Source organism: Dermacentor albipictus, chromosome 2 (genome assembly GCF_038994185.2).
Source record: "Dermacentor albipictus isolate Rhodes 1998 colony chromosome 2, USDA_Dalb.pri_finalv2, whole genome shotgun sequence".
NCBI lineage: Eukaryota > Metazoa > Arthropoda > Arachnida > Ixodida > Ixodidae > Dermacentor > Dermacentor albipictus.
The window spans coordinates 41417606-41439946 of record NC_091822.1 but is presented as its reverse complement, the minus strand read 5'-3'; the positions used below and the strand labels follow the sequence as shown (position 1 = coordinate 41439946).

At 48.2% G+C, this 22341-nt stretch overlaps 1 protein-coding gene across 2 annotated transcripts in view; it reads right to left on the bottom strand.

Moving 5' to 3' along the window:
- The window catches only part of Nab2 (Nuclear polyadenosine RNA-binding 2), a 133696-nt gene that overhangs the window by 15810 nt on the left and 95545 nt on the right, over nt 1-22341 (bottom strand). For both annotated transcript variants that reach the window (XM_065430210.2, XM_065430211.2), the window contains 2 exons: nt 20128-20275; nt 16658-16791 (listed from right to left, as the gene is read on the bottom strand). In XM_065430210.2, the coding sequence (XP_065286282.1) occupies nt 16658-16791; nt 20128-20275 (282 nt within the window). The remainder of the gene's footprint in view (nt 1-16657; nt 16792-20127; nt 20276-22341) is intronic.

Sequence of the window (22341 nt, the reverse complement as noted above, 5' to 3'; positions counted from 1 at the left end):
CATTTGTGACCGTGGCAATGCGGATTTCACCACTTCGTTTCAGTATTGACACGTGTACTTATCTTTATCGGGCGACCACGTTTAGCCGCCTAACAAATGCTATCGCACAGCGCGGGACGCGCTTGCATGTATCCGAACTTTCTGGAAAGTTATCGATGCTTCTATCCGCTGTCTGTTGTCGCCGAACCTTGTGTTATCTGATTTCATCGCTTGACGCGAATGGTGTAGAACTTTGTAGAAGGCATGCGGGTCCCAACGTTTAGTCTGGAACGTTCGATGACTGCTGTATAAAAGCCGACGCGCTTGACCCGCTGATCAGATTTTCGACGATCGCCGAGCGTGTTCGCCGCTATCGTTGTGCTATAAGTGTAGCCTGTTTTGTGGGCACAGGTTCGCCCAATAAAAGTTAGTTTTGTCGTTCACAGTACTGCTACTGTGTTATTAACGTCACGACCACGTGACATCTGGTGGAGGTGCTTTACGTTCATGTACCGGACGCCCCCGACAAGCCGTAATTCAAGCCCGGACCGCAAAGACAACACCAGCGCCGTCCCGGAACATCGAGCAAGCCGCCGCCTTCAACAGCTGCCCCCGGAGCACGGACTTTTACCGGAGACCAAGAAGGTTGTGTCCAAGGCAACTCCAATGACAGCCCCAGCGTCCCCCGTCGTGCTGCAGCAGCCCAGGGAACCACCGACATTCCGTGGTTTCACGTTTGAGGACCCGGAAAGCTGGCTGGAAACGTATGAGAGGGTCGCTAAGTTTAATAGCTGGGCAAACGAGGACAGCTGCGACATGTTTATTTCGCATTGGAGGACGCCGCCAGGACGTGGTTCGAGAATAGAGAAGCCACCTTGACAGCGTGGGACCTGTTCCGAAGCGGCTTTCTGCAAACATTTACAAGCGTCGTGCGAAAAGAGCGAGCCCAAGCTCTACTGGAGACCAGAGCACAGCTGCCGAATGAGACAATTGCGATCTTCACGGAGGAGATGGCCCGTCTTTTCCGGCATGTCGTCCCAGAAATGCCGGAGGAGAAAAAAGTCCGCTTCCTCATGCGGGGTGTCAAGCAAGAACTTTTCACAGGACTTATCCGTAACCCGCCGAAGACCGTAGCTGAGTTTTCTGCAGAGGCATCGACGATCGAGAAAACTCTGGAGATGCGCACCCGGCAATATAACCGCCAGGAGCTCACGCCGCAGTACGCCATCCAAGGACTGGATTCCGACAACCTTCAGGAGACCATCAGGGCCATTGTGCGCGAAGAACTGCGCAAGGTCCTGCCTTCGTCGCAGCCCCAAGTGGCTTCGATCGCCGACATCGTGAAAGAAGAGGTGCACCGATCACTTGGAGTTCCCGAGCTGCAACCACAATTACCGCAGCCCCAGCCAGAAGCGATGACATACGCCGCTGTCGCACGCCGTCAAGGTCCCCCTCCGCGACCACGCCAGGGCCCTGCAACGACGCAATTCCGTCCGCCGCCGCCGCCGACAGCGCGCCCACCCGTCGCCCAGCGGAGCTACCCGAGGAAGACCGACGTTTGGCGCGCTCCTGACCACCGCCCGCTCTGCTACCATTGCGGGGAAGCGGGTCACGTCTACCGACGATGTCCATACCGGGAAATGGGACTGCGAGGTTTCGCCGTCAACGCTCCGCGCCCGCAGCAAGGTGAACGCCCTCGCGATATCGCTGACTACCTCGCGGCTACTCAGTGGAGCTCTCGAAGACCGTCGCGTTCACCATCACCAGGCCGCTACCTGTCGCCGCAGCGCCGACCATACACTGGCCCAGCTCGGGGCCGGTCAGCGAGCCCATATCCGGAAAACTAAAAGCAGCAACCGATGGAGGTGCGGTTGGTGTCCGTCGAACTGTCGAAGATCCTCCGCCGCCGACGAAGACGCCGAAGAAACTACCTCGACGACATAACGACACGCCACCGTCCCGACGAAGTCTGGAAGGAAAGAATGCGACAACGAAAGACGACCTGACGACGTCACATACCAGCCACAGGTCAACGCGACACAGTCGTGATCCGACGCCAAGACCGAACTGTAATGCCAGACAAAGAACAACCGACCTCGACGTGCTTCTCGACGGCCACGCAGTCACCGCCTTAGTCGACACAGGGGCTGATTACTCCGTCATGAGTGGACACATCGCCGCCCAGTTGAAGAAAGTTAAGACTACGTGGGAAGGCCCTCAAATTCGTACCGCCGGAGGACACCTCATAATGCCGACTGGAATGTGCACGGCAAGAATTACCATCCACGACCGGACTTACCCTGTCACCTTCGTTATCCTCCAACAGTGTTCCCGAGACGTCATTCTCGGCATGGACTTCCTCAACCAACACGGCGCAGTCATCGACCTGAAGTCGAAGTCAATAACTCTGTCGGAAGACCATGCGATACTGTCGGAGAACCCTCGTAGTCACCACGCCTTGAGTGTGCTCGAAGATCAAGTGAGCATCCCGCCTCGCTCCAGCATTGTTATTTCGGTCGGCACCGAAACACCCGCGGACGTAGAAGGTGTCATCGAAGGCAACCAACGTCTACTGCTAGACCGTGAAATTTGCGTCGCAAGAGGGATCGCTCGACTGCACGGAGGAAACACGAAAGTGTTGCTGACAAACTTCAGCCAGGAGTTCAAGTACATCAACAAGGGCACGACGATCGCATACATCGAGGAAATTCTGGAAAACAGCAATGCGTTTGTCCTCTCGGATTCCGCCGCATCTACCCCGACGACCATGGTTGCCGAACCAGACTACGACATTAATCCAAGTCTCCCCATGATTAAGCAACAGCAGCTCAGAAGTCTGCTCCGGCAATACAAAAGCTGCTTTTCGACGTCATCGAGGCTTCGACAAACACCAGTCGCCAAGCATCGCATAATCACCGAGGAGTACGCTCGACCACTTCGCCAGAGCCCTTACCGAGTTTCGCCGCGAGAACGTGAAGCTATAAGAGAACAAGTCAACGAAATGCTGCACGACGACACCATCCAGCCGTCGAAAAGCCCGTGGGCATCCCCTGTTGTCCTGGTGAAGAAAAAGGACGGAACCCTTCGTTTCTGCGTCGATTATCGTCGTCTGAACAAGATCACGAAGAAGGACGTATACCCTCTCCCACGGATACACGACGCATTGGATCGGCTCTGCAACGCTAAATACTTCTCGTCGATGGACCTCAAGTCTGGCTATTGGCAAATAGAAGTCGACGAAAGAGATCGTGAAAAGACCGCCTTCATCACCCCAGACGGCCTCTACGAGTTCAAGGTTATGCCATTTGGACTGTGCTCGGCGCCTGCAACGTTCCAGCGCGTGATGGACACGGTTTTAGCAGGATTGAAGTGGCAGACCTGTCTCGTTTACTTGGATGACGTCGTTGTATTCGCCGAAAGTTTTGACGATCACCTTAGGCGGCTTACCACAGTACTAGAGGCCATCAAGTCATCAGGGCTCACTCTGAAGCCAGAAAAGTGCCGCTTCGCTTACGATGAGCTTCTATTCCTAGGCCACGTCATCAGCAAATCCGGAGTACGCCCCGACCCGCAGAAAACAGCTGCCATCGCAAAGTTCCCGCAGCCCACCGACAAGAAGGCAGTGCGTAGATTTCTTGGCATGTGTGCTTACTACAGGCGATTTGTCAAGGACTTTTCACGCATCGCTGAGCCGCTGACACAGCTAACTAAATGTGACGTCGAGTTCAAGTGGGAAACGCCACAGGCCAACGCATTTCAAGAACTCAAGCGACGCATGCAGTCGCCGCCCGTACTTGCGCACTTCGATGAGCACGCCGATACCGAAATACACACTGACGCCAGTAGCCTAGGCCTCGGTGCCGTCCTAGTCCAGAGAAAAGATGGACATGAACACGTGATAGCTTACGCTAGCCGATCATTGTCAAAAGCAGAAGGCAATTATTCTACAACCGAAAAGGAATGCCTCGCCATCGTTTGGGCCACAGCGAAATTTCGCCCTTACCTATATGGCAGGCCATTCAAGGTGGTCAGCGATCATCACGCGTTGTGTTGGCTAGCTAACCTAAAAGACCCTTCAGGACGGCTGGCACGGTGGAGCCTCAGGCTACAAGAATACGACATCACTGTAACCTACAAGTCCGGACGAAAACACTCAGATGCCGATTGCCTATCCCGCGCCCCCATTGACCCGCCGCCGCAAGATGACGAGGATGACGACGCCTTCCTTGGAATAATAAGCGCGGAAGACTTCGCCGAACAGCAACGAGGAGACTCGGAGCTAAAAGCCCTAGTCGAGTATTTGGAAGGGCACACCGACGTTGTCCCAAGGGCATTTAAGCGAGGATTATCTTCGTTCACGCTTCAAGACAACCTGCTCGTGAAGAAGAACTTCTCGCCAGTCCGCGCCAGCTACCTTCTTGTTGTACCGTCAGCGCTGCGTCCAGAAATACTGCACGCCCTACACGACGATCCAACCGCTGGGCACCTCGGATTCTCCCGGACGCTGTCGAGAATACAGGAAAAGTATTACTGGCCGCGCCTAACCGCCGATGTCGCCCGTTACGTCAAGACATGCCGCGACTGTCAGCGACGCAAAACACCGCCGACAAGACCAGCTGGATTACTACAACCGATCCAGCCTCCTTACCGACCTTTTCAGCAGATCGGGATGGACTTGTTGGGACCGTTTCCGATATCAGCTTCCGGAAATAAGTGGATTGTCGTGGCGACGGACTATCTCACCCGCTTCGCTGAAACTAAAGCTCTACCGAAAGGCAGCGCAGCCGAAGTGGCTAAATTTTTCGTCGAAAACATCCTGTTGCGACATGGTGCTCCAGAAGTCCTCATCACCGACAGAGGAACGGCTTTTACAGCAGAGCTCACCCAAGCCATTCTGCAGTACAGCCAGACAAGCCACAGGAGGACAACTGCCTACCATCCGCAGACGAATGGTCTCACGGAGCGCCTGAACAAGACCCTCGCCGACATGCTAGCAATGTACGTCGACGTCGAACACAAGACGTGGGACGCCGTCCTGCCGTACGTAACCTTTGCGTACAACACGGCGGTGCAGGAAACAACACAGATCACGCCGTTTAAGCTGGTTTACGGCAGGAACCCGACGACGATGCTCGACGCCATGCTGCCGCACGTCACTGACGAGGAGAACCTTGACGTCCGTACCTACCTCCAGCGCGCCGAAGAAGCCCGACAGCTCGCCCGCCTGCGGATCAAGAACCAGCAGAGGACCGATAGCCGACACTACAACCTCCGACGACGCTTCGTCGAGTACCAGCCCGGTGACCGCGTTTGGGTTTGGACCCCTATACGCCGATGAGGACTGAGCGAGAAGCTTTTGCGTCGCTATTTCGGACCGTACAAGATCATCCAACGTATTGGCGCACTGGCCTATGAGGTCGTGCCAGACGGTATTTCGCTATCACAGCGGCGCCGCTCACAACCTGAAATAGTCCACGTTGTGCGACTCAAGCCCTACTACCAGCGTTAATGAACTTTGGGGCTTCGCGTAACTGCCCTTTGGACTTTGTTTCTTTTTGTTGTTACTTATGTTTAATAAGTGTCCTTTTGTGTTTCGCTGTCTTATCTTTGTAGCATCGGGACGATGCTTTTTAAGAGGGGGGTAATGACACGTGTACTTATCTTTATCGGGCGACCACGTTTAGCCGCCTAACAAATGCTATCGCACAGCGCGGGACGCGCTTGCATGTATCCGAACTTTCTGGAAAGTTATCGATGCTTCTATCCGCTGTCTGTTGTCGCCGAACCTTGTGTTATCTGATTTCATCGCTTGACGCGAATGGTGTAGAACTTTGTAGAAGGCATGCGGGTCCCAACGTTTAGTCTGGAACGTTCGATGACTGCTGTATAAAAGCCGACGCGCTTGACCCGCTGATCAGATTTTCGACGATCGCCGAGCGTGTTCGCCGCTATCGTTGTGCTATAAGTGTAGCCTGTTTTGTGGGCACAGGTTCGCCCAATAAAAGTTAGTTTTGTCGTTCACAGTACTGCTACTGTGTTATTAACGTCACGACCACGTGACAGTATGATGCTAGCCACCTTTTTTTTGCACTTTGCTATTGCACATTTGCTGAGCTCAACGCTCGTCAAGCTAGCGTACTGCGCTACACAGAACCAACTGGGTTGCGCTGTGCCGTGCATTTATTACTTATTAATCCTTCGACGTATAAATCAATGCACATGCTAGCGGCATCAATTTACAAACGGGAGAGACCTGCATGGTGGTAAGTTACGGCACCCAAGATTCAAGTGCAAAAGCTTAGGTGCGCTGCCCGTTTTCGGAGGCTTGGTGGCTACAAGCTGCTGGTAGATTTATTGCACCGTTCATGCATGTCTGTCACGCAATGTGATGTGTTTTTTGACACTCGAACATGGGTGATGGAGGTTCCTTGGATCGAGTGCACCTCGTGTTCGCCGCCATCTTAGCCATTAGACGAGCGCTGAACCAGGAAAAATTTATCAGTGGCTTGCGAAACCCCGAGAAGGGGCCTGTGGAACATATGGGTTCCACAGAACCTACCTTGAGAACCCATGCACTACATGAAAAGGCAGCTGAAAAATTAATTTGACCCTGGCAAGACTGGCAGAATCGATCGAGTTATCCAACAAGTCGAATGAAAGAATATTTAGAAAAAATTCCAAAACACACCTGCAATACCGTATTTACTCGCATAATGATCGCACTTTTTTTGTGAGAAAAAGTGACGCAAATTCAGGGGTGCGATCATTACGCGGGTTAAATTTTCCGCAAAAAAAAAAATTTTTTTTTTTTCGTCCCGCGTTTGCTGCGGGATGCGAGATAGCGGGTGCGGGACACCAAAAGAAAAATGGCGGCTGGCGGAGCAAGCCGAACGCGCCAAACGCGATTTTTTTTTCTTCTCGTGAGTACATTACGTGCATTGAAACAGTTTCTTCCGTATCAGTGATGAATATTACCGTTGATATCGGCAAGTTTGCGGCAATAACGTAGCCATGTCCACTTTGAGGGGACAGAAACAGGTGGGCGCGCTTAGCTGCCAGTGACATAGAAACACATGACGGGCATGCTGCGGAAACTGCGGCATCTGTCTTCACTACTATCCTAATACGGCACGTTTCCGCTAAGGGTGGGCGAATATCTTAGCTGTGTTACAAGCGTCGGCGTATGAATAGGGTACACTTTTAACGTATCAGAGTAAACGTGGCTACTGTCATTGCCGCGCGCGATTTGTTGCGTGCTCACGAGTGCAAAAGCAGATGAAAAGAATCGAAATGTGCCTTTATTGTTTTTGTTGACATCAGCCATTATAAAGGCAACCCATAATAAAGGCAAGTTTGGTTGTACCTCATTTTGTCATGGAAATGCGGAAAGTGATGAAAGTAATGAAATGAGGCATCTACTTAAGAATGTTTAGTGCGTGCAGGCCGCTTGGCTTGTCTTAAAGAGTCGTTTGCGTAGCATTCGACAGGTGGTAAGCGCGATCATTATTCGCTACACTTAGCACACGACGTATCGCTGCGGCAAGTTCGGGGTGCGATCATTACGCGGGAAATAAAAAAAAATCGAATTTTGACGACAAAATTTAGGGGTGCGATCATTACGCGAGTGCGATCATTATGCGAGTAAATACGGTAATTCATTTGGCAGCACAGTCTAACTTGTTCATAACGAACTTGAGAGCTCTGTGAAAAGTTGTATCATTAGTTCGTTACAATTAGACACACTTTGGTCCAAAAAAAAGGATATTTAGTACCTTCATTATTGTTCCCGGCACTCTATCGCCTCAAACTGCAAACCTATGTTATAGCATCACCTAAAGAAAGAAATGTGGCGTCACAGCGCCTTAGAAAGAACGCCCGGCCAGTTCTGATCACCCACCATTTTGAAACTACAACCACACCCGCTGCCATTTTTCTTCGAAAGCTTGCGATATATTTTACTATCAGTGGGACACGAGTGGATTCCACATACAATAGCGAAGCACTCCAGTTGCCTGGAAGCGGAAAGTAACGCGGCATGCCTGCACTTTGCAAAGATCTTGCCCTTGCAGCAGCGGCATTGGCCACATGCACGTCGGCAGCTACAAAGTTATATTTTTATCTTGCTTAGGCCGAAAAAGTGCGAAGTTCGAAAGGTAGAATGCTATTGTGAACCATTATCAGCGACAATGTAAATGAAGTGTTGACGAACTGTAGGTAACCGCCGACTCTTTGCAACTTTGTGGGGCAGTGACATGTCATGCTGCATGGACATCGCCATCAATGCTTGAGCAGCTGTTGGTTCAAATTGGTCAAAATCGTCCACATCGTCCAAGAACGAGAGTACCGCTGCCATAGCTTCCCAGATTCTGCGCGCACATGGTGAACTCTGTGCTAGTGCACTGCTGTCACTGCCTTTCAGATTGGAGGCCACAGCCATGGTACACTGTGCTGAAGCACACCGGAGACATGCCTTAAAGGCATTGTTACCCCATCTTGGTTGAAATTGAGTGACTGTCCTCTCAGCTTCTGAAACCTGCGTGTGGCATTCGCCCATCTCAAATTTTCGTCGCGGTCAGACTGGAGTGGGGAAGGGGGGAGGGTGGCTGCCGTGCGCGCAGTTCGATCGTGCTTCCGTGCTTGAGAACTTCATGTATGCCTTCCTTTTACAGAGACCAGGTTTGAAGCGTTCGTTGTGACTTGTGTACTTGTTTATCTTTTTTGGGTTACCACTCTTGACCATCTAACAAATGTTATCGCTCAGTGAAGGACGTGCCTGTATGTATCGAAAGTTTCTCGAATGTCATGAATGTTTCTACCTGTTGTATGTTGTTCCCGAAGCTAGTGTAATCTGATTACATGTACAACACAAATTCTGTAGGCTTTTCTGGAAGACACGGGGCACCAGCAATTACTCTGGAACCTTCGATGACCCATGTATAAAAGCAGACGCGCTTGACCAGCAGATAAGATTTTCGCCGATTGCCCACTCTGTTCGCTGCTATCGTGGTTCTTTGAGTGTAGCCTGTTTTTGAGGGCACAGGTTCGCCCAATGAAACACTAGTTTCGTCATTCCCAGTTTTGCTGCTTTCTTCACCCTCACTACTAGGTGACGGTTGTGACAGTACTGTGCTTTTGAAAATGTTCATTATATCTGGACGAAGTTTCAGTCGCCAGGGTTGGAAAATTTTAAATGCCGCGAAATGTGGTCATTATAAGCAACACATTGTTATATCTGGGATTTTTATAAGTGGTTTTGACTGTGTTTGGCCGATTATAGTACAATCTCTAATCAAACGCATGTAAACTCTTGTGTCCAAGGTAGAAAAATAACATAGAAATGACGTTAAAGCTCCTAAACAAAGTACAAATCTGCAAATGTCCCCGCAATGCATCCATGTTTTGCACTAAACAGGGGTGGGACTGCCCAAAGTAGTTATGGAGCAATTTGTGGAGCAAGCATTGTGTTTTGGAGCAGTATGGAGCAGACAAAATTGCATTTTTGAGCAGCTTGGTTAAATTTTGGAGAAATCTTGAGCAGATAAAATTTCATCTTGAAGCAGTTTGGAGCTGGCAAGTCTGAATTTTGGTGGAATAATGGCATATGGAACATGGCAGCGCACTTCGAAACCACAATGGAACACAGAATAAACCAACATGAGCGCTGTACTGCAACTGTCTTAAGGGGGGACCCTGCGCCTGAAAACATTTTTTGTTTAAGTTCTTTGTCGATTTTGATGAAACTTGCTGAGTTTATGTATTTCAATGTGCTACCTTTAAATATACATCCAGTTTTCTTGCATAGTAAGTAACTTTCCAGAAATTGAAGAAATTCAGCTTTACTGCATAATTGTTAATCTTTAGACAGCACTACACTTTAGACAGCACTTTAGACAGCACTGTGCAGGTAATTTTTTTTCAACCACCATTCCACATTTCCTTGAGGGGCAACTTCTGTTTCAAAATATGGCATCCGGTGGAGGCAACGCTGGTGCTGGTCCGTTGTCACGGAAAAGAAGCTTTTCGGCCCTGTCCACCTCTTCGTATGATAATTATTCAGACACCGAAGTTTACTTCGTTTCTCGAAGCGGAAGTAATAGAGACAACTTTGAAATTAGCAGTCCATCAGATGAAGACTGCTCAGAAGACTATTGCAAATGCATGTCCATGGTGGCGCATCGACATGGAAGCCTCATCGATTTGTGTTTTTGGGTGTCCCCGATAAGTTGTTCAACATAACATTGCCTGATGACTAAGTACATTCGCCGGTTTCTTGACAATGACATTACAGGCGCCGACTGATTTTTCGGACTCCAAAAATTCAGACATGCTCAATTATTTGGTCTGCTTTGCGGCACCGCCATTCTCACCATAGACCATAATGTATAACAACTTCCGAAAGTTCGGACACCTTGCAACCTCTTGTCCGATTTTTCGGACACTCCTTGAGCCAACTCGATCGAGAGCACCATGCACCGACTCTGACCGTTGCATGGTTTGGCTTGCTGAACGCCATTTTTGTTTTGAACGGAGCCTCCTAGCTGCCCCACGAAGTGGCGCTACTGCAAATCTCTGCTCATCATCATCGTTCCTGCCTGGTTTGTAGCTACAGCAGTTCTGGTCTCAGCTCAGTATGCCATGTCAAGACAATCCAGCAGCTGATTTGTTTGTTTCTTCATGCGTGACGCTGCGAGTAGGCCAAGTTTTTCGTTTGTGTGACTGATGTCGACGTGACGGCGTGGCGATATTTGCTTTGTGTGCCGTGTCGAGGTTGCGGTGATCCAACGCGGCATACGGAAACATCGCGTCAAGTGTCTAATGGCACCGACAGTGCCCGCGCATACCGCGCCGGGGAATGGCGGTAAGCGGGTGCCGGGAGGCATAGGATTTGTCGCCTTCCGATGTGCTGCCTACCGACGCCGAAAATGTTCTGCCAAGACCTGTGCAGTGGTTGCATTGCGATTCCGGACACCGTCTCATTTGAGTTTCACAGGTGCTGCCACTGCTGTACTGACATGCGCAGAACTCGACGATGGCGAGATCATTCGTCAGGTTTCTGCTGCGCCACCGGATGACGACTCTGAGTCGGAAGATGATATTGTCACGTGGTAGTGACGGTAAAGAGAGAACACAGTAGCAGTACTGTGAAAGACAAAACTAGCTTTTATTGGGCGAACCTGTGCCCACAGAACAGGCTACACTTAAAGCACAACGATAGCGGCGAACACAGTCGGCGATCGTCGAAAATCTGATCAGCGGGTCAAGCGCGTCGGCTTTTATAGAGCACTCGTCGAATGTTCCAGACTAATCGTTCGGACCCGCGTGCCTTCCACAAAGTTCTACACCATTCGCGTTACGCGATGAAATCAGATAACACAAGGTTCGGCGACAACAGACAGCCGGGTAGAAGCATCGATAACTTTCCAGAAACATCGGATACATTCAGGCGCATCCCTCGCTTTGCGATTACAGTTGTTAAGCGGCGAAACGTGGTCGCCCGATAAAGATAAGTACACGTGTCAATATACCATGTGCTACGCTGCCGTCACATGCGGAGCATGTACAAGCAATGACTGTGCTTTCAGCCACCTGTAGTGACCGTACGACCCTCTCCGAAATTCAGGCTTATCTGACTGCGCGTAAACGAAACAGCGTGCAACGGCACATTCACGATTTCTTCACGCCTACTGCCAAGCCCGAATAAGTGCGTGGAAATAAAGAAATGTTTTTTTCTTAATCTGCTTTTTCGGACACCTGTTTATTCGGACAATTCCGCAGTCTCCGTGAGGTCCAAATAAACGGTCAGCGACTGTATTTCACTTATCATCAAAGAAACTAATCACAAAGCTGCTGAGAAGCGGCTGTCCCAGTAAGCATGTTCGCCTTAAAAAATGGATGCCAGTGAAAAAGGAGAAAATGTGGGTGTTCCTTTCACTCCTGCTACTACAAGGAACTGTTCAGAAACCACGACAAGACTGTTACTGGTTAAAGAACAAGTTCTTGCCAACCCTGTTTTCAGAACGGTGATGAGTGGTAACCGGCTACAGCTTCTAATGAAGATGTTGCACTTTGTGGATAACGTCAGTGCCACCGACCTTAGTGGTTACCCACAACCAAAGCTGTATGAAATATGGCCATTTTTGGTTTGGCTGATGAACGACTACTGCTTGGCATACACACCGGAGAGAGATATGACCTTAGATGAAGGCCTCACGCTCTACAAAGGTACCGTAAAAACCGGACTATAGGTCGGACCGGAATATAGGTCGGTCCTCCAACTAACGAATTCTCAAAATGAAAAAAAAATCTTTTTCAATGGCAAAAGTACCGAAAGACATGACACCCTTACCTTAAAACAAATGCGACTCAGGGGGTTGCACAATGGTGACAGTATTTATTTAAATGCTGCTCGCATGTGCACATGGCCAAGTTTTTAGCGGTATCGCGCGACCATTGACACATGTGCTTGTGAACACCTTATTAACGGCGCTGAGCAGCGAAACAAACGAGATACGCGCATGTGTACACATGCCCTTACTTTCACTATTTCGCCGCTCCGTGCCGTGATGATAAAAGGTGCTGACAAACACGCGGGTCGATGGTCGCGCGATACTGTTAAAAATTCGTCGGGTGTACAGTACACAGAAGGGCACGAAGTGCGCAAGCGCTACTCCGAATCAGAGCAACGGCTTTGATTAGAGTCGGATGACGAGTGCTTCTCGCTGCCCAGTCCATAGGCGCGTGCGATCTCTACCGCTTTCAAACGGATGCATTCGACAGTCACAGGCAGCGATCTTACACGCAGCTCGCGGACGGACTCCGCAACCTTGCCTTCCAGTTCTGCAGTCCGCTGCGATCCGGCACGAAATAACGTTTTCTTTTGGTTGCTGCAAGTTGTAATACGTTGCTTTTGCTTCCGCCACTACCGAATGCTCTTTTCGGATATTTCAAGTTCGCGCTGTGCCGCGAGGTTGCCGTGGGCTTCCGCATACTCAATCGCCTTTTTCTTGAAGGCGACGGTGAATTGACGTAGGCTTCCACTCCCGCTCATTTTGAAACAAAATGAAAGTGCAGCCTTTAATTAAAGGGAAGCTGAAGCGGTTTTCAATTTCCATGAATTGCTGGGATTGGGAAGAACAGACCTAATAATTTACGGTTCCGAAATTTTTTTCTTCGTTTTGTTAATATAAGGGGTGGAAATCGCTTTCTAAATCACCCCCGCGGACACGCCCCCATCGCTTCCCGGGGTGCCGGGTGAGGAGGTTACCAGAGGAGAGAACCGGCGAGAGTGACGTCACTGGCGGGGACCGAGCTGCCGGACCGGCGTGCAGGCATGCGCTGGCATGTGCTCCTTCCGTCCTGCGCTTTACTGAACGACGCTACGAGAGATTTGCCGCCGCCGCCGCTCACATTTGTTTTGCGATTTTCATAGACTGTTCTTTCCTTCTGTGCTGCGTGAGTGCCTACAGCCAAGGGCGCCCAACATGCCCTCGTTCTGTGCAGCAATCGGCTGCGCGAACACACGCGGGCGAGACGATGTGGTGTTTCACAGGTTCCCGAAGCACAAGAAGCTTGCAGCGCAGTGCGGTGAGGAGAGATAAGTTCGTGCCGACGAAATCAACTGTGCTGTGCTCGGACCATTTCCGCGATAGCCGGATAGCCTTACGACAAATGCGGAAACGCGTTGTTGCTAGCGTTGCTATACTCCGTTTCATACATCAGGTGCAACGCTGTGGAGGCTTGAGATACTTCTTGCAGTGGCTGCGTTCGCACTTAGAAAAAGTTCGGTGTTTCTTGACCCGATTTTTGAGAAAACTTTTCATATATAAGCTCAGTTCTGAATGAAAAAAAAAAGAATTTACCCATAGAAACAATCCGTGTACTTATACGGCTGCTAACACGTTCTTTTAAATCAATTTTCTTTTCGGCATTCTTTAATTGCAGCCCGTCGCGGCAACTTCACGTGCATGCTCGCGCGAGCAAATGCCGCTGGCACGCTGCGAACCATAGACGGAAACGCGCGCAGTAATGAATTTTGGTAACCGGACTTCGTGCGTAGCTTCCACAGCGTTGCACCTGAGGTATAAATTTGAGTATAGGCTTGCCTAGTGACATTTGACGTACGGTTGCAGTTATCATGTTTACCACACGGCGGTGCTAAAACTGCCTAATATCTTTATGTCAACACTAGCATGGAGCGCGCATACCGATTCTTGATCGAGCCACAATCGCAAAGTCGTCGAACCATATTCTGAATAGTGCACATATAATCCCCCTGACCATCTCGATCTGGATGTGTATGATAAGCAACTTCCATGACTGTACCTCGCAGCACTGCATGTGCGCGCTTTGAAACGCGGCACTTATGTTCGCGATCGTGTATCAACGCTCAGAAAACCACGGGACTTCAGACAAGCAGCGGCAAGGTGCTTGACATCGCGAAATTGTACCCGTGTTTACAATCTAATGAGAAGTTAGTGCTTCGGCATTCTTCCAGCAGCAAGTTCCCAGTGACACTTTAGCGCATTTTTTCTCCAGTCATTGGAACGTGCAGCTACATGAAAAAAAAAAAGCATACGTAACAGCTAAGATTTCCAGCGCGCGAGAAGGTGTACACATCGCTCTCGCTTTTGGCACACTCAACATCGCCGTTGCCGCCATCGTTTTCCGTATCGGCTGTCGGTTCGAACATGTACGGCGAAAATACAAGCTATCCGAGACAGCGAGAACGTTCCATAATGCTTACAACTCAGCTATGCAGCCAGAACAGAACAGCGTGCTACGCTCTCAAACGGCGGCGCCGACCGGCAACTGCCGCCACTGGCGTCACAGCGGCTCCGACCAATCACGGGCAACAGCGGCGTTCGCGCGATACCCTGAGGCGCTGGTGCGCGTTTTCATGAAAAAACAGCCGCTTGCGCTTGTTTCCGCCCTTTTTGAACGAGATATTCGTGTTCAGGGGACTAAAAACTGTAGAATGCCGCAGAGAACTCATTTTTTTTCGAAAAGTGTTTCAGCTTCCCTTTAATATAACTTTGCGACAATGGAAACGCAAAATGCCTGTGCCACAGCGTCGCCACGCCGCCATAGACGCCGCGCTGCTGCTGATGGCGAAGGCGGCTGTTTACTTCATCCGCCCATTGTTGCAAGACTTCCGTAGTTTTTCCGCCAATGTCCGGTATATAAGTCAAGGGTTGACTTTTCGCTAAGGTTTTTTGAAAAAAAGTTCAACCTATATTCCGGTTTTTACGGTAGGCTGGGATGGGTGCAATACATTTCGCTGAAAAGAGCAAGTTTTCACCTAAAATTTGCTATGCTTTGTGAGGCAGCACCAGGATACGTGTGGAATGTTATCTACACCGGAAAGGCACCAATCTCGGCACACCAGTTAATTTTGAACCTGGGTCGCCAATGGGAACCAAAGTTGTCATGAATCACCTCGAGCCCTTGCTGGGCAACGATTACTGCCTGACCATAGATAACTTCTACACGTCACCAGAGCTCGTTAAAATCCTCCTTCAGAACCACACGGATGTCTACGGAGAATGTCTACGTATGTCTATGGCCGGCATCCTGAACACAGAAGTTGAAGAAAGGAGAGGTGCAGGCTTACCAGCGGTGTAAACGTGTCACCCTCCAATGGTGTGACAAAAGGCTAGTGACTGTCATGAGCGCAGTGCACAATGCAAGCATGGAGACGTTCAAAGACTCGAAAGGAAGAGCAGTCACAAAGCCAAGCATTGTGAAGGGCTACAATCACACGACGGGTGGCATTGAGAAGTCGGATCAGATGCTGGCCAACTTTACCCTGTCACCAGAAAGTAGCAGAAGGTGTATTACAAGATTTTTTTGCCACTTGCTTGATCAAGCTACATTCAACTCATTTGTCTTGTACCACAAAGATGGAGGGAAGATGAGCCACCCTGACTACTGCCTTGCCTTTACTGAAGCCCTCCTGAATAGGCACCTCGATCCCTTGCGAAAGCCGAGGCGCGGCCAGAGATCTGATGGGCTTGACCCCGTACGACTGCAGGAGTGGCACTTTCTGGCTTACATTCCCCCAACTTAAAACAAAACAACGCCAACGCGGAAATGCTTCCCTTGCTGCGAAAAACTTGGAGGCAAGGGACAGAAGCTGAAGAAGGAAACACGCTTCCGGTGCAAGAGGCATAAGAAGTCACTCTGGGCGATTCCTCATTTTGAGGTGTATCGTACACTGCAGAAGCTTCCGCAGTGAAATGACCGACCATTTAGCATCAAACCATCGTCAGAATGATGAAACTTTCCTAACTGCACTTTTGCTCTGTTTTTTATTGTTGATTACCAGCAGGCAGCAGGCCCCCTTTGTCATGAGCAATAATAAACTTTAATGTATGCTAATTAGAGTTATGTGCTTGAATCTGTTTTTTTTTTTTAACATCAGAAGCCTGCTTTTCAAAAGAAAAATATTCAACATCAAATTAAAAAAAAAGCAGTTTAGGCACAGAAATTGTCAAAATAGTAAAATGGCTAAGGGGTTAAAGAGGCAGTGCAAAGCACAGGGGACCCCATCAAGAACAAACAGCTCCTGTCTTGTGTGTTGTCAGTCATTCTGAGTGTCTCAGTTGCGTCACACCTTATCTGTCTGAATTGTGAACAGTGCATCAGTCGCACATGACTAAGAAATGTCCAAGTTGCTCACCAGGCGGTGGACAGGCGAAGCTCCGCCGGCTTGCATGCGTGAAGAGACAGTCCTTGCGTTTGCAGAAGGCATCGTACTTGCAGTTGGGATGGATGAAAAGGCACTTGTCTCGGTACTTGCAGTTCGGGAATGCCCTGCACAAAACGTGACAAGCAGGATTTGTTCCAAGTTGCTAAGTAGCGTGCTGTTTTCCCTCCCCCCCCCCTTTTGCTCACGTGGTAAGATGGCACTCATCAAGCGCCCACCCTTCTTGGATTCCCCTCGCACGCTTTCACTCACGCCCAAAGCAAACATTGCATGGAGTATCTATCATATCATCAGTATCTATGGAGTATCTATGGAGTACCTATCATATCTATCATGGAGCATCTTATCCCACTTGGACTTTATGCAGAACATGATGCTGCACCGCTTCAGCAGTCGCTCTTGGTAGCGTGGCACACGATTTGAGAGGTGTGTTTGCAAACAGCTGCTTGTAATTCAACCACTTGACCGTCTGTGTTGGCGGCGTTATATTGTAATCGTGTATAAACACACTTAGTTATATTGAGGTTCTAAATACATGGTGTTCTATGGACAAGAAGTTATAAAAAAGTGAAATACTGCATTATACTGAGAATTTCTTCATATTGAAGTTTGTTACACAGTCATCATCATCAGCATCATCAGCCTGGTTACGCCCACTGCAAGGCAAAGGCCTCTCCCATATTTCTCCAACAACCCCGGTCATGTACTAATTGTGGCCATGCCGTCCCTGCAAATTTCTTAATCTCATCCGCCTACCTGACTTTCTGCCGTCCCCTGCTATGCTTCCCTTCCCTTGTAATCCAGTCCGTAACCCTTAATGACCATCGGTTATCTTCCCTCCTCATTACATGTCCTGCCCATGCCCATTTCTTTTTCTTGATTTCAACTAAGATGTCATTAACTCGCATTTGTTCCCTCACCCAATCTGCTCTTTTCTTATCCCTTAACGTTACACCTACCATTCTTCTTTCCATAGCTCGTTGCGTCGTCCTCAATTTGAGTAGAACCCTTTTCGTAAGCCTCCAGGTTTCTGCCCCGTAGGTGAGTACTGGTAAGACACAGCTATTATACACTTTTCTCTTGAGGGATAATGGCAACCTGCTGTTCATGATCTGAGAATGCCTGCCAAACGCACCCCAGCCCATTCTTATTCTTCTGATTATTTCTGTCTCATGATCCGGATCCGCAGTCACTACCTGCCCTAAGTAGATGTATTCCCTTACAACTTCAAGTGCCTCACTGCCTATTGTAAACTGCTGTTCTCTTCCGAGACTGTTAAACATTACTTTAGTTTTCTGCAGATTAATTTTTAGACCCACTCTTCTGCTTTGCCTCTCCAGGTCAGTGAGCATGCATTGCAGTTGGTCCCCTGAGTTACTAAGCAGTAAGTTACTAAGTAAGTTACTAAGTAGAATGCCATTAATTCAACGCCAGTTAATTAGACTTTTCAGTTAATTCAATCCCAACCAAAGCTCTCCCCCAGCACTCAAGCATTTTGTTGCATTAATAAAATAGGTAGAGCAAACTAAGTCTGAAATATGTTCCGTTATATCCGAAAGTTTGTTGTACACAGGTCCATTATAACGAGCGTAGAATGCATAGTTCTTCACGCCCGATGACACGGTGTGTCCATGAGCGGCGCGGAAGGTCTCCAAAGTGGCATTTCAAACCCTCTGTAGTGGGCGGCCATTTCTGCTTTCTACTTGAATAATATAAAACGATTTTCAAAAATTCGAAAATTTTAAAGAAATAGAAGCACGAAGTTTACAAATCCATAGCTCTGCATTAAGAGCAGATATCACGGTTCTGTAAACGGCCTCCATCAGATCATTCAAAGCAGACAAATTCGATATGTCATTTTATATCTTACGTGAATTTGTTACGTTGTTTACAGGGGTTGTGCAAAAGCTGTATTTCCATATTACTAAATTTTTTAGATTCATGTGTAACACACAAATTTTGTTCGCTTTAGATCTACTACAAGATGCAACTCACAGAATGGTATTATCATTTTTCGTTGCTGAGTTGTAAACTTTATAGATTCGTTCTTTGAAAATTTTTGAATTTCTGCTAGTTTAAAAAAAAATCTTGAGGACCTAAATAGAAAATTTGAAAGCAACAGTCATTAGATTTTAAGTTTTTCTTTTAAATGCACCAAACCTCATGAAACTTGGTGCAGTGGTTGCTGAGAAAAACGAATTCTCCTTTTACATGTATTTGGATAGGAACACCCGAGCTAAAGCTTCCTCTTAATGATCGCAACACTTCGAGGGAGTTCAAAAATGACTGCCTGGCAGTAAAAACAGCAGACTACTTAGACAACAAACATATAGTTCTCCTTCCATCCGATAGTGTAGCGTGTTTTTGAGCGGCGCGGACAGTCTCAAAAGGGGCCTTCAAACCATTGTTACCATGCTAATTATGCCAAATGAACGCAGTAGGGAAGGAGTTCATTAACAATAGTGGACTGTATCGAGGTTTAGCTATATAAAGAAATTCTTGACGTAACGAACTACCATATGAACCGGAATATGAGTTGAGATATTTTTTTGAAAAAAATAAGGCTAAAGTCACCCCTCATTTTACGCTGCAGTCTTTATAAGAATGTGAGTCACCTTCTGGCAACCTACGGCGTGAATCCTGGCGAATGCATACGCGGCTTGTTTCTTCCTTTGTATGTTGCGCTGTACCAGTTCTAGAGTTCTAGCATACTCAAAGCTGTGTCGATATTAAAATGTGACTGCTAATATTTCTTTTCTTGTTGCTGCGTCGCCTTGCATGCATTCTTACAACTGGACTCTTGTGGGATTTGTTTTTTGTCTGGTGACCGATAACTAGTGGCATGTGGAGCCAGTTTTCAGCGAAATTTTCAGACTTCCCAGAAGCGAATGGCAACATGGCCAATGAGTGCCAGTTTGGCACTTCTGTAAAAAAATAATAAAAGAAACCGCGTGCAACACTGGAAGGCACAGAAAGGAACACTGTCGGCATGCTAGCAATGTTAGTTCGTTGGTGTCGAGCAGTGCATCCTGAGCTTGAGGATGCACTTATGGATTTTGTGTGGGAGCTTTGTGCGCAATCACTACCGCTGACAGCGCAGTCAGTCCGCTGCAAAGCTGCAGTGGCATTGTGAAAATGAATGCGTTCTGAAGTTTTTTTATATATGTATATTTCCCTTCAAGTTAAGGAGTTGACCTATATTCTCACTCGTCGTATATTAGGGTTTATATGGTATTTAACTATTTAGTAACTATAACTTAGTCCATGTTTTCCCCCCTAGGTCTGGCTGTGGCTGTGCATGGCTTTGAGTGAAGCTACGTGCATATGCGGCCCACGCACCCAATCTTGGAGGCAATCTGCAGTGGTTGCAAACCTTGGGCGAGCTGAGAAAAAAAAAAAAAAACAGACCGGTGGTGTCCGCTCTGGGGGTGTAGGGAACTCACTTGCAAGGCACGCTCGGGTGGTGGAAGGGGCAGCGGTCACCGTTCTTGCAGGCGGGCCAGTAGCGACACTTCTCCAGGATTTGGGGGGCCCCATTGTCCACTGCCATGGCTTCCTCTTCTTCCACTACACAGGCCTCCTCCATCAGCTCTGCACCACACACATTCACACACTCCCTTGAAGCAAAGAAAAATGAAGGAGGGGAAGAAACCTTTTTAAAAAACCGACCACGCAAAATATTATGCCGACCTGTCGCACGTGTTCTTGTGTCCGAGTCTACTTTGCACCACTGATTTCCGAAAACGTGACAACATGCGAGCTAACTACAAACGAGAATTCTGCTAGAGAAACTCTCACCTTGTTCCACAATTATGTGCCAAAATGCAAAAGGCCCAGCAAGAGCTGCTCAGCACTGGAGTTTGAAAAGATCACCACGTCCAAAATGTAACAGAAAAATTATCCTATTTACTCAAGTCTCACAAATATTTGAAACTTTAAGGGGGGACACAGGTCTTAGAGACCGAAAAATCGCGAAAAAGTCACTTTTTTGAAAACATTATTTTTGGATTCTACAGTGTGTGATGCATAATCTCAGAAATTTTCACGCATCTTGGACCAATATTTTGGTTGTAATGACGTTTTATGTTGCGTCTGCGAGCTGTATTTTTACTGACAAACGTGCAAAAAAGGGCCTTTTTCCGTGATGGGCATTTGCCATTCTGAGTTTCCGATTGCAGCCCTCTTGGTCTTGTTTAAAAGAGCAACCCTTCTCGTTTAGTTTTCGCGCCACCGCTACTCTGCGTGCTGAACGGCTATGAAGAAAATACCTGCGAAAAAGTAGTCCCCATGCACAATTCCATTCGTCGACTGAGGCACCTGACTGTAATAACGCCATGCCATCGGCGGATTTTTGCCGTCGTCTGCTCGGGCAAGCGAAACTCGGCACAAAACAATGTCAAATTCAGTTTGCTACAAGCCATAAATTGGGCGAAAAGAAGAAGAAATTAGGAGTTTTAGACTTTTAAAAGTGCGCCGTAGCTTTGGAAGATGCCGGCAATAGTTTGCAACCCATGCAGAGCCCCGCCGAAGTCTCCCCCCCGTGACTGCGGAATAGGCTTAGCAGATGAAAGCGCTTTTGGCAGTGGCCGGTGCTCATGCGACATTCCAGCACTAGTAATGCGACCCTATGATTTGGAGAAAGTGAAGAAGGCACAGGAAAAACGGCAAGACTTTGTTTCAACGCCGGCTACCAAGTGAAAATTGGATTTTCTCGCTCACGCTGATGTGGCCGCGGCTGGCTCAGATGCGTGGTAGACGCGCTTTGTTATCGTAGGCCGCGATTCTCTGCCGTTTTGTGTGGAACACAAGTTGTGGTGTGGCAGCGGGCAAGGTGAACGTGACTGCGGTGTCCACATAAATATAGTCATCTCATGTGCAATCTGCAGCGATGCCGCGTCGGCGTGGAGTTCGCCGCGTGTGAGCGGCAGCCAAATGTGCACCCCATTCCTCGTGAACTCTCTCGCTGTGTATGAAATGCAGAGCACCGTTAATTGGCAAACGGCATTGAATGAATTCTTTTTTTTTTTTGCCAATTATGTGTTTATCTCGTGCACGATCTGCGGTGGTGGCGCGTCGACCGCATGTGCAACCCATTCCTCGTGAACAATCTCGCAGCGTGCAAAATGCGGAGAACCGGTAATCAGCAAACATCACTTTTTTTCTTTTTTTAACATAACAAACGTTTCACACTAGGGCATACATGCTGGGGCACGTGCTAGGGGCATATTAGCCTGTTAACTGGTAACATGTAAATACTTCATTATATTCCTGAATAAATCAAGCTGTTTTTCTCATTGCAAACTTTTTGCTTGCCTGCTTGTGGCAACATTATTACACCTGTAACTTTTTTATATATATGAAGCTAAATGCATTAAGCTTGAAGTGCTGCAAGCAGATTACTACAAGGCTTACGAGTCGATTCTGAATGCAAATATATAAGTAGCAATGCCTCGGCATTGCACTGAGCAAAGTATTTCTTTTTTCTGATTTTTCTCACAACATGGTTTTGGTCACTTTGCGTGTTTGCTGTATCAATATCTTTGAATCTAGGACAGCTAGAGCTATTATTTCTATTGCTGCACAAAGCTAAATGTATTGTGAATGCAATGCTGAGAGTAATTTTTTTTTTATTTTCAGCTACAAATTTTGTTTGTTAG